Source organism: Rhinoraja longicauda, chromosome 31 (genome assembly GCF_053455715.1).
Source record: "Rhinoraja longicauda isolate Sanriku21f chromosome 31, sRhiLon1.1, whole genome shotgun sequence".
Classification (NCBI taxonomy): Eukaryota; Metazoa; Chordata; class Chondrichthyes; order Rajiformes; family Arhynchobatidae; genus Rhinoraja; species Rhinoraja longicauda.
The window spans coordinates 23,179,602-23,191,438 of NC_135983.1; the positions used below are offsets into that span (position 1 = coordinate 23,179,602).

Below are 11,837 nucleotides of genomic sequence, written 5' to 3' on the forward strand. Positions count from 1 at the left end.
TGAATAACCTCACACTTATCTACATTAAACTGCATCTGCCATGTATTCGCCCACTCACACAACCTGTCCAAGTCACCCTGCAGCCTTATTGCATCTTCCTCACAATTCACACTACCCCCAGAAACATTCTCAGAATTTTTTCCCCACCATTTTCATTTTAATGACATCCTTCTTGTGGCAGGGTAAACAGAAATGCACATAATACTCCAAATGTAACCTTATCAACTTCTCGAACAGTTGCCACATGATAACCCAATTCCTGCATTCAATACCGTGACCAACGAAAGCAAGCATCCCAAATGAATTCCTCACCATGCTGTCTACCCATATTGCCACCCTCAAGGAAGTAAATACCTTACCTCCTTGGTCTTTCTTCTATAGCATTCCCCAGGGCCCGATCATTTATTGTGCAAGTCCTGCCCTGCTTACTAAAATGCAACACCTCGCAATTATCAGAATTAAACTCATCTGCCATTTCTCAGCCCATTGACTCATTTGATCAAGATCCCATTGTAATGTTAGAAATACTTCCTCACTGCCTATTGTAGCATCAATTTTATTGTACCAGACGTACAATGTTATACCCATCAGGGAAGGGTGAATGGACTACTTCCTTCAGTCCTAAAAGGAAAAACTAAGTATTTAAAATTCTGAGAGCTTTGGATGGACTAGGCACAAAAATCATGTTACCACTTAAGGGCAAGAATAATGCCAGTGGCTAAATAAAATGAGAGATCTTCAAGAAATCAAATAAGTAAAATGGAATCTTCAACCAATCCTCTAACAATGCAGACAACGATCATAAACTTGATGAAGCAAATAGTACAAAGGTATAAAAAAAATTAAAATTATGCAAGAGAGAAGTGGATTACTACTTGCACCTTCTCTAACCCAGTTTATTGCATTCCGCTGCCAGAGTGGAACCACACACAAACGAGTAGGAAAAAAACTGCAGATGCTGGTTAAAATCGAAGGTAGACACAAAATACTGGAGTAACTCAGCGGGTCAGGCAGCATCTCGGGAGGGAAGGAATGGGTGACGTTTAGGGTCGAGACCCTTCTTCAGTCCATGTGCACAACACCCTATGTATGAAAATGTTGCCCATCGGGTCCCTTTTAAATCCTTCCCTTCTAATCTTAAACCCATGCTCCCAATTTTTAGTCTCCTATACTCTGGAGAAAAGGCTGTGGCTATTCATCTTATCTATGCCCTTCGTGATTTCATATACCTTTATGTCATCCCTCAGTGTCCTACAGTCCTAGCTAATCCAGTCTCTCCTTATAACCCAATCCATTGAGTCCCAGAAACACTCTCAGAATTTTTTCCCCACCATTTTCATTTTAATGACATCCTTCTTGTGGCAGGGTAAACAGAAATGCACACAATACTCCAAATGTAACCTTATCAACTTCTCGGACAGTATACAACCCAATGGCATGAGCATTGAATTTTACAATTTCAGGTAAATCCACCCCCTTATCTATTCAGTTTCTCGCTCTAGCCCATGCGAGGTTAAGGGAAACTCCTTGTTCTATTTAGAGAGTAGAATAGCAGGAAATGAAGGAGACACGGACGAGAGCTTCATCTATAACTGCGGGGACGGGGAGAACCACGTTTACTAAAGAGGGCATCTCAGATGTCCTGAGGTGGAAAGCCTCACCTTGAGAGCAGATACCGCAGAGACGGAGAAACCACGAGAAAGGGATAGTGTCTCGAGTCTTTAATTGATATTCAGTTTTCCTGAATGCAGAGAATGCACATCAGCAAGAGTGTAATGGACAATGTATTTAATACTGCCAAGATAAATTTTTACTCCTTTCTGTACGTTGCTCTGTGCCACATACTCAAAAATAGTCAGTCCCTTGAGCAGCATATTCCCAGCTCTCAGCTGTTTTCCATGTACTGCATTTCTGTTCAGGAAGTATTTTCCACATATTTTAACTTTATCCTAATTCCGAAGTTTTATTACAAGTGATTGATTCTGCTGACCTGTAAGTTGCATAGCTGATATCTTTTGGAAGTGCCTGTACAGGTCTGGTTATCAGTTGCCATCACTGCTATCCTTCTGCTTAATAAATCAGAGAAATATTTATTATACATTTTGTAGACAAAATGTAATTGTATATTTTGTTGATTTCAGAATATCTATCCAAATAAACTGTAAGAATATACAAATATAAATACAGGTAATTTGCTCTTATACAAAATCATTTGCACAGAAGTTACTGCATTACATGGAATGTATAGCAAAGAACAAGGCCAATCTGCCCAACATTTAAATTTCACTGGAGTCTATAACTAAAGTTTCTCATTCCATTCTCCCTTCTATCCTGATCCTGAAATGCATCTAAACTATAGGCACAGCTCCTTTTTGACCTGTATCAATGATACTGGGGCATAATTTGGGGGAAAGGAAAAGCAATGGGTGCAAAGCATGGATGTGCAGGAAGGAACTGCAGATGCTGGTTTAAACCGAAGATAGACACAAAAAGCTGGAGTAATTCAGCGGGTCAGATAGCATCTCTGGAGAAAAGGAATAGATGACGTTTCGGGTTGAGACCCTTCTTCAGACTATGGATGTGTTTGATATTACAATGTTGCTTGAAAAGCTCTTGTGAAATAGTTAAACTTTCAGTAAGAGGTATAAAGCAAAGGTAATAATTAGTGATTAAGCGACTCTCGAGTACCCTTTTATTTCATTTAGGGGTCAGTTGAATATGGGAGTTGATCACTGAACTACCAATGAGTTGCTGTGGGAGAACTAGCAATAAATCTGAAGTACAGATCAAACAGAAAATCAGATCATTTCTGGGAATTGGTTATAATATTATTGTATGATTTTTTTTGCCGATGCTTATTTCCATTGGGTTATAATAGTAATTGAGCAGCAATACATACTTTACTGAAAAGAAAACACTACACATATGTTTTTTCACCTTTGCTTCAAACAGTGTCTTTCTTTTGTTTTGATGCCTCCTCCACATGTCCGAGTGCATCCTGTCCATTTGGCCCATTCACCCCACCAATATGCAGTATTATCCAGTCCTTCTTCTAAACTATTGTACGTCTGAGCTACTTGCTAGAAGGAAGAAGATAAAATTTATTTATTTTGATAACGTTTTGTTTATGAGAGTTTATCTTAATCATTTGATCCGCAACAAAAGGAGTTTGAAGATTCATATTACTAACTAAATGCTGATAATTTCCACACAGGCAGAATTGTGAGAAAATGAAGATTGGGTTTCCCATGTCAGATTGAATCACATACACCTCTCACAGGGAGCAAGAGAAATCAAATGTGCCCATTTATATAATTACAAACACTGAATAACATTCCTTTTATAATTGCTTTGCCTTCTAACTTTACCGTACCTATCAACAACATGCATGCCCCTTTTCCAGTTTGAAAACCCAGGGTCTAAAGAAAGTCAGAAAAGCCAAAAAAATTGACATGTACCTTACAAAACATTCAAACTTACCTATCAATTAAATATGGTTCTACTTCAGAGAGTGCTTTGTGCCAGGGCCTGATAAATACAACTAATTAAAATGACCAAGAGGAAAAGCAAAAAATGTATCAAAAGTAAATGAACTATTTTTTAACGTAAGAAACCCCCCAAATTAAATTTCCAATTTGCAGAAATCAACACTGTTACGACGTATTTTCTATCTTATAAAATTTGTTTACAATCCAGTAAAACCTGATATAAACAGCTGCGACAAGCTATTTCTTTCCCCACTCGTGTTGGGTTGGTATACGATGACAATGTACTGATTTTTTTTCCATGCAATTACATTTTTATCACAAACTGAAAAAGAAGATAGCTTTTCATCTAGTCATAAAACCTAGTTATTTGTTTGCTAGGCACCCTGAATCACTTGGCCAAAATGTTATTAATTTGCAACGATATATTTTACATCAAAGCTGTTTTCTGATTTTAGTTACAGTGGATGACACTCCACTAAAATATTAGGACCAACCTCTTTACTTTTGGACAAAAATCTTTCAGAATTATTATCAACTCCTTCTACTTTGAGTTCAACTCCAAAACCTAGCCCCTTTATATTTTTCTTCAAGAAACATTTTACACTAAGATTGTTCTTACTTCACTCAGTTCTTACTTCTTCAGAAATACTCTTGATCCAAACAGCCAGGTTGTTTAATTGTGTTTTTTTTGTACTTCATGTAACTCTTTTGGAGAAAAACATTCTTGAAATAATTTCACAACTTTTACCTTAGTGAGAATAGTTACTACAGATGTTTTTGAAAAATGCTTTTGTCACCTGTTTGCCACATTATTTAGCAGACCATACGTGTGAGGATCTGTTTTTTTCTCACTTACAGCAGGAGCTTTTCAGGAATTATCAATGTAACCGCTCTCCATCCTAATTACTGGACCAGGAAGAATTCATACATTATAATTATAGGATATTTAGCATTTTTGGGATATTAATATTTTCAAGCTGATCAGATGAATATTCTGAAAAATACTCTTCCATCATTTCTTCATTCAGCTTTCCCTTTAATATTCATATACGAATGACATTACTGTGGTGTACAAAAACATAATAAATTCATTCACAAAGGTCACCAAGATTACTTGTCTAGACGACTGTGTCTGAATTGCATTAAAATAACTAGTAAAAATTGTTTAAACATTAGCTTGCACAGATCAACAGAAACATCAGTATGCCCTGCCCTGCAAGGCACAGCAGGGTTTAGGCAATTTGCCCAGAGTGGATGTAAAATTGTTTTAATGCCAACAGACATGCAAGTATTTCTTTCTTTCTAATTGTATACAACCCCTAAACAAATGTTTAGTTTAAACCTATTGTTAAAAGTTAATTTACGGGAATTTGTAAAAAGCCTAAAATAGTAACCTGCTGTGACCCTCACAAGCAGAAAGTTAGAGGATCTTGGCAGGTAAGATGTAATATTCTGTCTCCGGGGGACGTGTTCTGGCACTAACGATGCAGCACTCACATCTTCAAAGCTTGTACAAGGGTAACAGAACAATGCTGCACATTCTAAACAGCTACCGTTGAAAATATATGCATATCAATTCCTATATTATTTGTATTTCAAAATACATGGATAGCTTCTTGCTTCCCATAAAGCCTCATATGTCCCAAATCCTAAATTCAAGCAATACTGTTGAAAGAGCTACCTCAGGAATGTGAACACTGGACAGGAAACATTGCTATCCCATTTTAACAACAGTAAAGCAACTACATATTGTTTCAAGGAAAAATAATCAGCATATTACAATTTTAACACATCAGCATATATACTATTGCTGGAGTCAGGAAGTCATGGTGCAGCCTAACAAGGGTTTACTAAGGCCATATTCTAGTACTGTGTGAAGTCCTGGTCTCCTCATTACAGGAGGGACGTGGAGGCTTTAGAAGGGGTTCAGAAACAGCTTACCAGAATGCTGCCACCATTAGAGGATATGTTCCACCGGGTGGCACCACAATGGCAGCCTCGCCTGCAGTCCGTCTGTCTTTCTCGTCATTTTTTTGTTATTTTTAGTGTGTTTTAAAAGTATGTGTTAATGTTCTCTGGTTTGTTTTATGTGGGGGGTGGGCGGGGGAAACATTTTTCAATCTCCTACCTTGCCGGAGATGCGATTGTTTTCCGGATCGTATCTCCGGTCGCTCTGCGGCCTAACATCATGGAGCTGGAGGTCTTGCTCGGGACTGACTTTGAGCCCCATCGTGGGGCCGTGGACTTACCATCGGAGCCTGCGATCCCTTTCCTGGGATCGACGCTCCAACTGCGGCCTGTGGACTTCAACATCGAGGAGTTCGCAGCCTCGGGTAGAGACCGGGAAACGATATTACAAACGACGCAGAAGGTTCGATCAGCTCTGACCCAGGGTCGATCACTCGGCGCGGGGGGAACTATTATTCCCCTCCCGATGCAGGAGCTTGATCGCACCGATGAGGAAGGCCCAACCGCCGGCTACGGGAGTCAAGATCATCCCGTCAAGGGAAGGCTCGAGGCCCCCGACCGCGGGAGGATAAATTAGGGAAGAGATTGAACTTTTTTTCCGCCTTCCATCAGTGAGGAATGTGGAGGAGTCACTGTGGTGGATGTTCATGTTAAAATGTATTTTGTGTGTTCTGTTGCTTTTTATTGGTATGACTGTATGGCAAATGAAATTCCTCGTATGTTGCAAAACATACTTGCCTAATAAAGTATGATTATGATTATAGCTATAAGGAGAGGTTGGACACACTAGGATTGTTTTCCCTAAAATGCCAGAGGTAGAGAGGAAATCTGATTGATAGATATAAAATTATGAAAGGCATAGATAAGACATTCAGAATCTTTTTCCCACAATAGAATTGTCAAAGAGAGGGCATGACTTTAAAGTGCAAGGGGCAAGTTTTTTTTTACACAGTGGGTAGTGTGGCAGGGGTGGTGATAGAGGCAGACATGGTAGTGGGGCTTGAGGTTTTTAGATAGGCACATGGATACATAGGGAACGAAAGGGTATGGTTCATGTGCTGCAGATGAGGTTAATTTATCTTGGCATTATGTTTGGCACAGACATTGTGGGCTTGCTCCTGTGTTGTACTTTTCTAAGTTCTGTGCTACACACTGTAGCCAACAGAAATGCTGGCAACAGCACTGATCACCGATTAGCTGTACTAACTATTTTCAATGAATAACGACTATGAAGTTGGTCACATTAAACAATTTTGCAAGAATTAAAAGGAATCACTTAAACAATAGTGATGATGTAAAGGATGAAAAAATAGATTGATACTCACGTGTAATGCTAAAGTAGCAACATTTTCAATAAATAATGTGGCACCGATCAGGCAGTGCAAAGAGAAAGCTGCATTCCAGCCAGAAGTACGTTTGGAAATACATTTTATGAAGTTCATACTGCAAGAAAGTCGAAATATAGGAATTTTAATTGGATAATTATTTTAAAATTTAATGATTGGCTAACAAGGTGATGGGAAATAGCAAATATTACACAAAAAAACTATAGATATTAGAAGTCATAAAACAAAAGAGAAAATGCTGGAAATAATCAGCTAGCCAGAAAGCATGTGTGGAGACCGGAATAGGGTTAGCATTACAGGTTATCAATACGATGGAAGACCTGAAACTTTAAGTCTGTTTCTTTCTCACCATATGCTGCCTGGCCTACTGAGAATTTCCAGCCATTTCTGTTTTTATAGCAGATATTAGTCAAACATAAATACTTTATAATTATTGATGGCAATTAAATTTGAAACATTCAGTTCAAAGGTGGGATGATAAAAGGCAGTTTCATTCCTCCTGCAAGAAAGAAAGCAACGGAATACCTAGACTGCACCTGACCATTCAAAAGCAGCAATGGAAACTTGAATGGGGAATAGACAGCTCCATAATTCTCATGATTGATGTATGAGTCCACATGATTAATAAATCTATAAAAGGGAGACTGGCATACATACTCCTGGCCTCAATTGTTGCAATCATTTGGTCGAGGTTCAACCTGGTTCATGAGATTATTTCAGGTTAAAAGGGTGCCTGTTCCTGGAAAGGGAGCTTGTGATGTCCATTACTAACAGAGTAGCAGAGGTGGGAGGGATGGGTGAAACTATTGGGACGTGACAGCCATAATCAAGGGTTATAGAGTAGTCATTAATAAAAACAAGAGTCACATCAAGAATGTTTCAATTCAAGAGTCAAGAACGAGCCTCCAAACCATTTTTAAATGTAATGCATAAGCCGTAATCAGTTTTTCATTCGGAAGGACAGCTGCATGAATAAACACTGCTGTATGTCAAGACGGTCGGCTACTACTCATATTTATGGGGAGGATACAAAAAGATTTGGGAAAAATATCATAACATGAGTATGCAATGACCAAATGTACAGACAACAGGGCTGTGTTAATTGGAGTTCAGCAGCAGTTAACATTGATTAAGCTTCTTTGTCATTGGAGAATTCAATGTTCATGCAAATGGGTTGTACGCTACCCAAGTAGAATGACGTGTTGTTCAAGTTTGCGTGTGATCTTGCTTTGACAGTGGCGGAAGCTGACCATGTGAATGGCAAGGAGAATTAAATTGGTAACAATCCAGAGCTCCAACAGACAGTGTGCAAGTGTTCGGCAAAATGATCGCCTAGTCCATGCTTGGTCTGGTTGATGTAGAGGAGGCAACATCGAGAGCACCAAATGAATAAATGAGGTTGTGGGAGGTGCAGTTGCATTCAGATCTTACAATGTAGTCTACTCTGCTTTGGAGAAATTAAATACTGATTGGATGATTGCTTTACAGAGCACTTGTGTTCAATCCCCAGGAGTGACCCTGAGTTTCTAATTACTTGACACTGTAATGCTTTAATTTATCATCCCACTCTCACTCAAACCCCACTCCACATTCAGGACTTTCAATAGAGAATTCGCCAACTTTAGATAAAACTTCCCCTCCACCGATTACACAGAAAAAAGGTAGCTTATTCTGATCTTGGAGGCTACTTAATAGATATTCATTCCCCATTTCTTCCCATCGTTTCTGCTACTGAAAACTTATTTTTTCTCTTTCCTAGTGCTAATGCAGGCTCCCAGATCTAAAACATTGACTGCTTCTCTTCACATAAGTTGGCTCATCTGCTGAGTCTCTCCACTATTTTGAATTTTGTTAGATATTCAAAATCTGCATTTATATCATATCATATCATATATATACAGCCGGAAACAGGCCTTTTCGGCCCACCAAGTCCGTGCCGCCCAGTGATCCCCGTACATTAACACTATCCTACACCCACTAGGGACAATTTTTACATTTACCCAGCCAATTAACCTACATACCTGTACGTCTTTGGAGTGTGGGAGGAAACCGAAGATCTCGGAGAAAACCCACGCAGGTCACGGGGAGAACGTACAAACTCCTTACAGTGCAGTACCCGTAGTCAGGATCGAACCTGAGTCTCCGGCGCTGCATTCGCTGTAAAGCAGCAACTCTACCGCTGCGCTACCGTGCCGCCCAATAAGTCTATATTTAATATACTGAGCTGCTTTTGTGATATAATGTCCTCTTATACTGAGGAGAACAAATAAAGAAGAGGTGACTGCATTGAAGGCGACACCCATTTAGTCCATACACCTAACCTGAGTTTTTGCTCTCTGAGCTCTAATTCTACATTCCACTCCCATAATGACCTTTCTGCCCTTGGCCTTACATACTATTCCAATGAACTAGTTAAGCTCAAGAGATAGCAGTTTTTTTCCAATCACACAACCTTTTCAACTTAACATTCATTTCAGATTTTAGATCAAGGCTTATCAGCATTTTTTGATTTTATTTCCGTTTTCCAAAACTCACAGTATTTTCCTCAAGTACAGATGATTCTGCAGTTTTATAAAACAACCAGACTTTTGTTCTAGTTCCATTCGATTTGCTTTTTGTCATTTAATCTCTGCTGCCTTTCACACTTTCCTTTTTAGTCCTCCTGTGATTATCAACATTTCAGTTTTTGCTTAATTCTTTTCAAATTATCAATCTTGAATGTACCCCCTTTCTCTCTCTACCTTGCCTAACCTCGTGTCTCCAACGTTTTCTGTTTACATTCATCTACAACGTTTACCTGCAATTTTCTTGCATTGTTATGGTCGACCTAAGTGTCATGATTCTATGCATATTAAAAACATATAAAGAATTACTATAGTGCTAATCTGGTTTATTTCACTGCACCACCTCTATACTAATACAAAAGGGTAACTTGTTTGTTCTACATTAATGAATATTACAGCTGATCTTATAACAGTTCTTCAGTTCCAATGGATTAAATGTAATATATTTTACTATACAATTCCATCCTGATGTATCATGATCAATAGATTTTATTACACCATCTCTGTTCTAATGTATTAATGTAATACATCCACCAAGGACATAACTCTATGGAACAATTTTGACATATTGGCACTCAATAGCAGGTGAATGAATGCTACATGATCATCTGGCATTTATTAAATTCGTACATTCTCAGAACAAAATAAAACATAATATCGTCTATAAACTGAATCAAAGACTGCTGTCCAAAATTACTTTATTCTTCAGAAGATTATTTCCAGGGTGTTGAGTACTGCAATTGATGGAGAAATGATCAATGTATAAATACAATGTATAAAGTTTCCAGAACACTTAAAATGAACTAAATAATAGCATGATTGAAAATCATAACGAATCTCAATGTTTTCATTGCATCCTCAATGTGTAATATGTTTTTTTAAAGACATGTTTGAGAAATGTCACTTTCCTGTATTGTGCTCAAATACAATCCCAAATCAAATGCAACTGATATTAAATTCAAAGTAAAACAGAAAATGTTACAATTACTCATCATGTCAGGCATCTGTGGAAGGAGAAAAATAATTAACATTTCAGGTCAATGATCTGTCCATCCGTGCAGAAATAAACGGGGGTGTTTCAGGAACATGAAAGATCACTGATTTGAAATACTGTTTCTCCACAAAATCTGTCTGGTCTGCAAAGTACATCTTGCACAAAGCAAAACATAAAGGAACTCAGCAGGCAGCAACTTGTGGAAGTGAACGGACGTTTCGGGTCGGGATCATTCTTCAGACCCTGTTAATTTCGCTCCACGGATGCTGCCTGGCCCGCTATGTTCATCCAGTACTAAAGTGGAGACACAAGTTACTGCAGATGTTGGAATCTTGAACAAATCACAAAGCGCGGGAGTAACTCGGCGGGTCAGGCAGCATCTCTGGAGGGAATGGATAAGCGAAGTTTCGGTCGGGGCGTTTACCTATCCATTACCCCCAGATAAGCTGTCCGACCCGCTGAGTTACTCCAGCACTTCTGAATTCCTCCAGCACTTTAGTTTTGCGAGTTCCACCGACGGGGTTTTAAAAAAAACATTTGCTCCAGCATCTACGGTCTCGCGTCCCTCCTGCTTCCTGCACTTTATGTTTTACACTAACTCACATCGAAGCTGAACTAAATGCAGCAATTAAGGGGAAAAAATCATTTTGAAGATAGTGTACCATCAGATCACATACACATCGGTCAATCTATGCAACTACTGAGGGTTATCAGTAGTTGCATTGATTGACCGTTGTGTTATGTCCGAATCAATGATGGTAACGCAAGTGTAAAATTACAATTGTGCTGCCATAGCACAATTCATAATGATTATGCCCCATCCCTGCCCTATATTTGTATGGTGCCCTGCACCCGTTTAATTCCCTATTCCCGCGCACTCTCCTCAATGCTCTCCCCAGAGATGCTGCCTGCCTTTAGTTACTCCAGCATTGTTGTGTCTATCTTCGATGTAAACCAGCATCTGCAGTTCCTTCTTACAAACACACACATTCTTTATATGTAGAGACACAGACACCCAGTTGTCTGTGGCCGGTCCCCAATGTCAGTGCCCCGGGAACTGACCGCGCTGCCCCCTGCTCTGTCCTCAGTACTGGTGCCACGCTACCTGTGGCTGGTCCCGATGTCAGTGCCCCATGACTGAGGTAACCGCTCTGCCCCCTGCTCTGCCCTCAGTACTGGGTCCACGGTACCTGTGGCCGCTCCCCGCGATGTCAGTGGCACTGACAGTGCCCCATGAAGTAACCGCGCTGCCCCCTGCTCTGCCCCAGTACTGGCTCCACGCTACCTGTGGCCGTTCCCCGATGTCAGTGCCCCCTGAAGTAACCGCGCTGCCCCCTTTCAACTAGGTCCACGGTACCTGTGCTGTGCCTGTGGACGCTCTCCTGCGCTGCCACCGCGCTCGGCTTCTCCTCACACCGCGTCGACGATCTCGCTGCCTGACAACTTCGCCCGGGCGTTGCCTTCGGCACCGAGACAG

At 40.0% G+C, this 11,837-nt stretch overlaps 1 protein-coding gene across 1 annotated transcript in view; it reads right to left on the reverse strand.

Annotated features, from left to right (window-relative positions):
* LOC144608316 (ADAMTS-like protein 2) overlaps positions 1–11,837 on the reverse strand; it is a 49,040-nt gene extending 37,203 nt beyond the window's left edge. The window contains exons 1-4 of the mRNA XM_078425950.1: positions 11,718–11,837; positions 6,782–6,899; positions 2,938–3,080; positions 1,991–2,069 (exon numbers count right to left, since the gene is read on the reverse strand). Of these exons, the coding sequence (XP_078282076.1) occupies positions 1,991–2,069; positions 2,938–3,080; positions 6,782–6,898 (339 nt within the window). The 5' untranslated portion in view covers position 6,899; positions 11,718–11,837. The remainder of the gene's footprint in view (positions 1–1,990; positions 2,070–2,937; positions 3,081–6,781; positions 6,900–11,717) is intronic.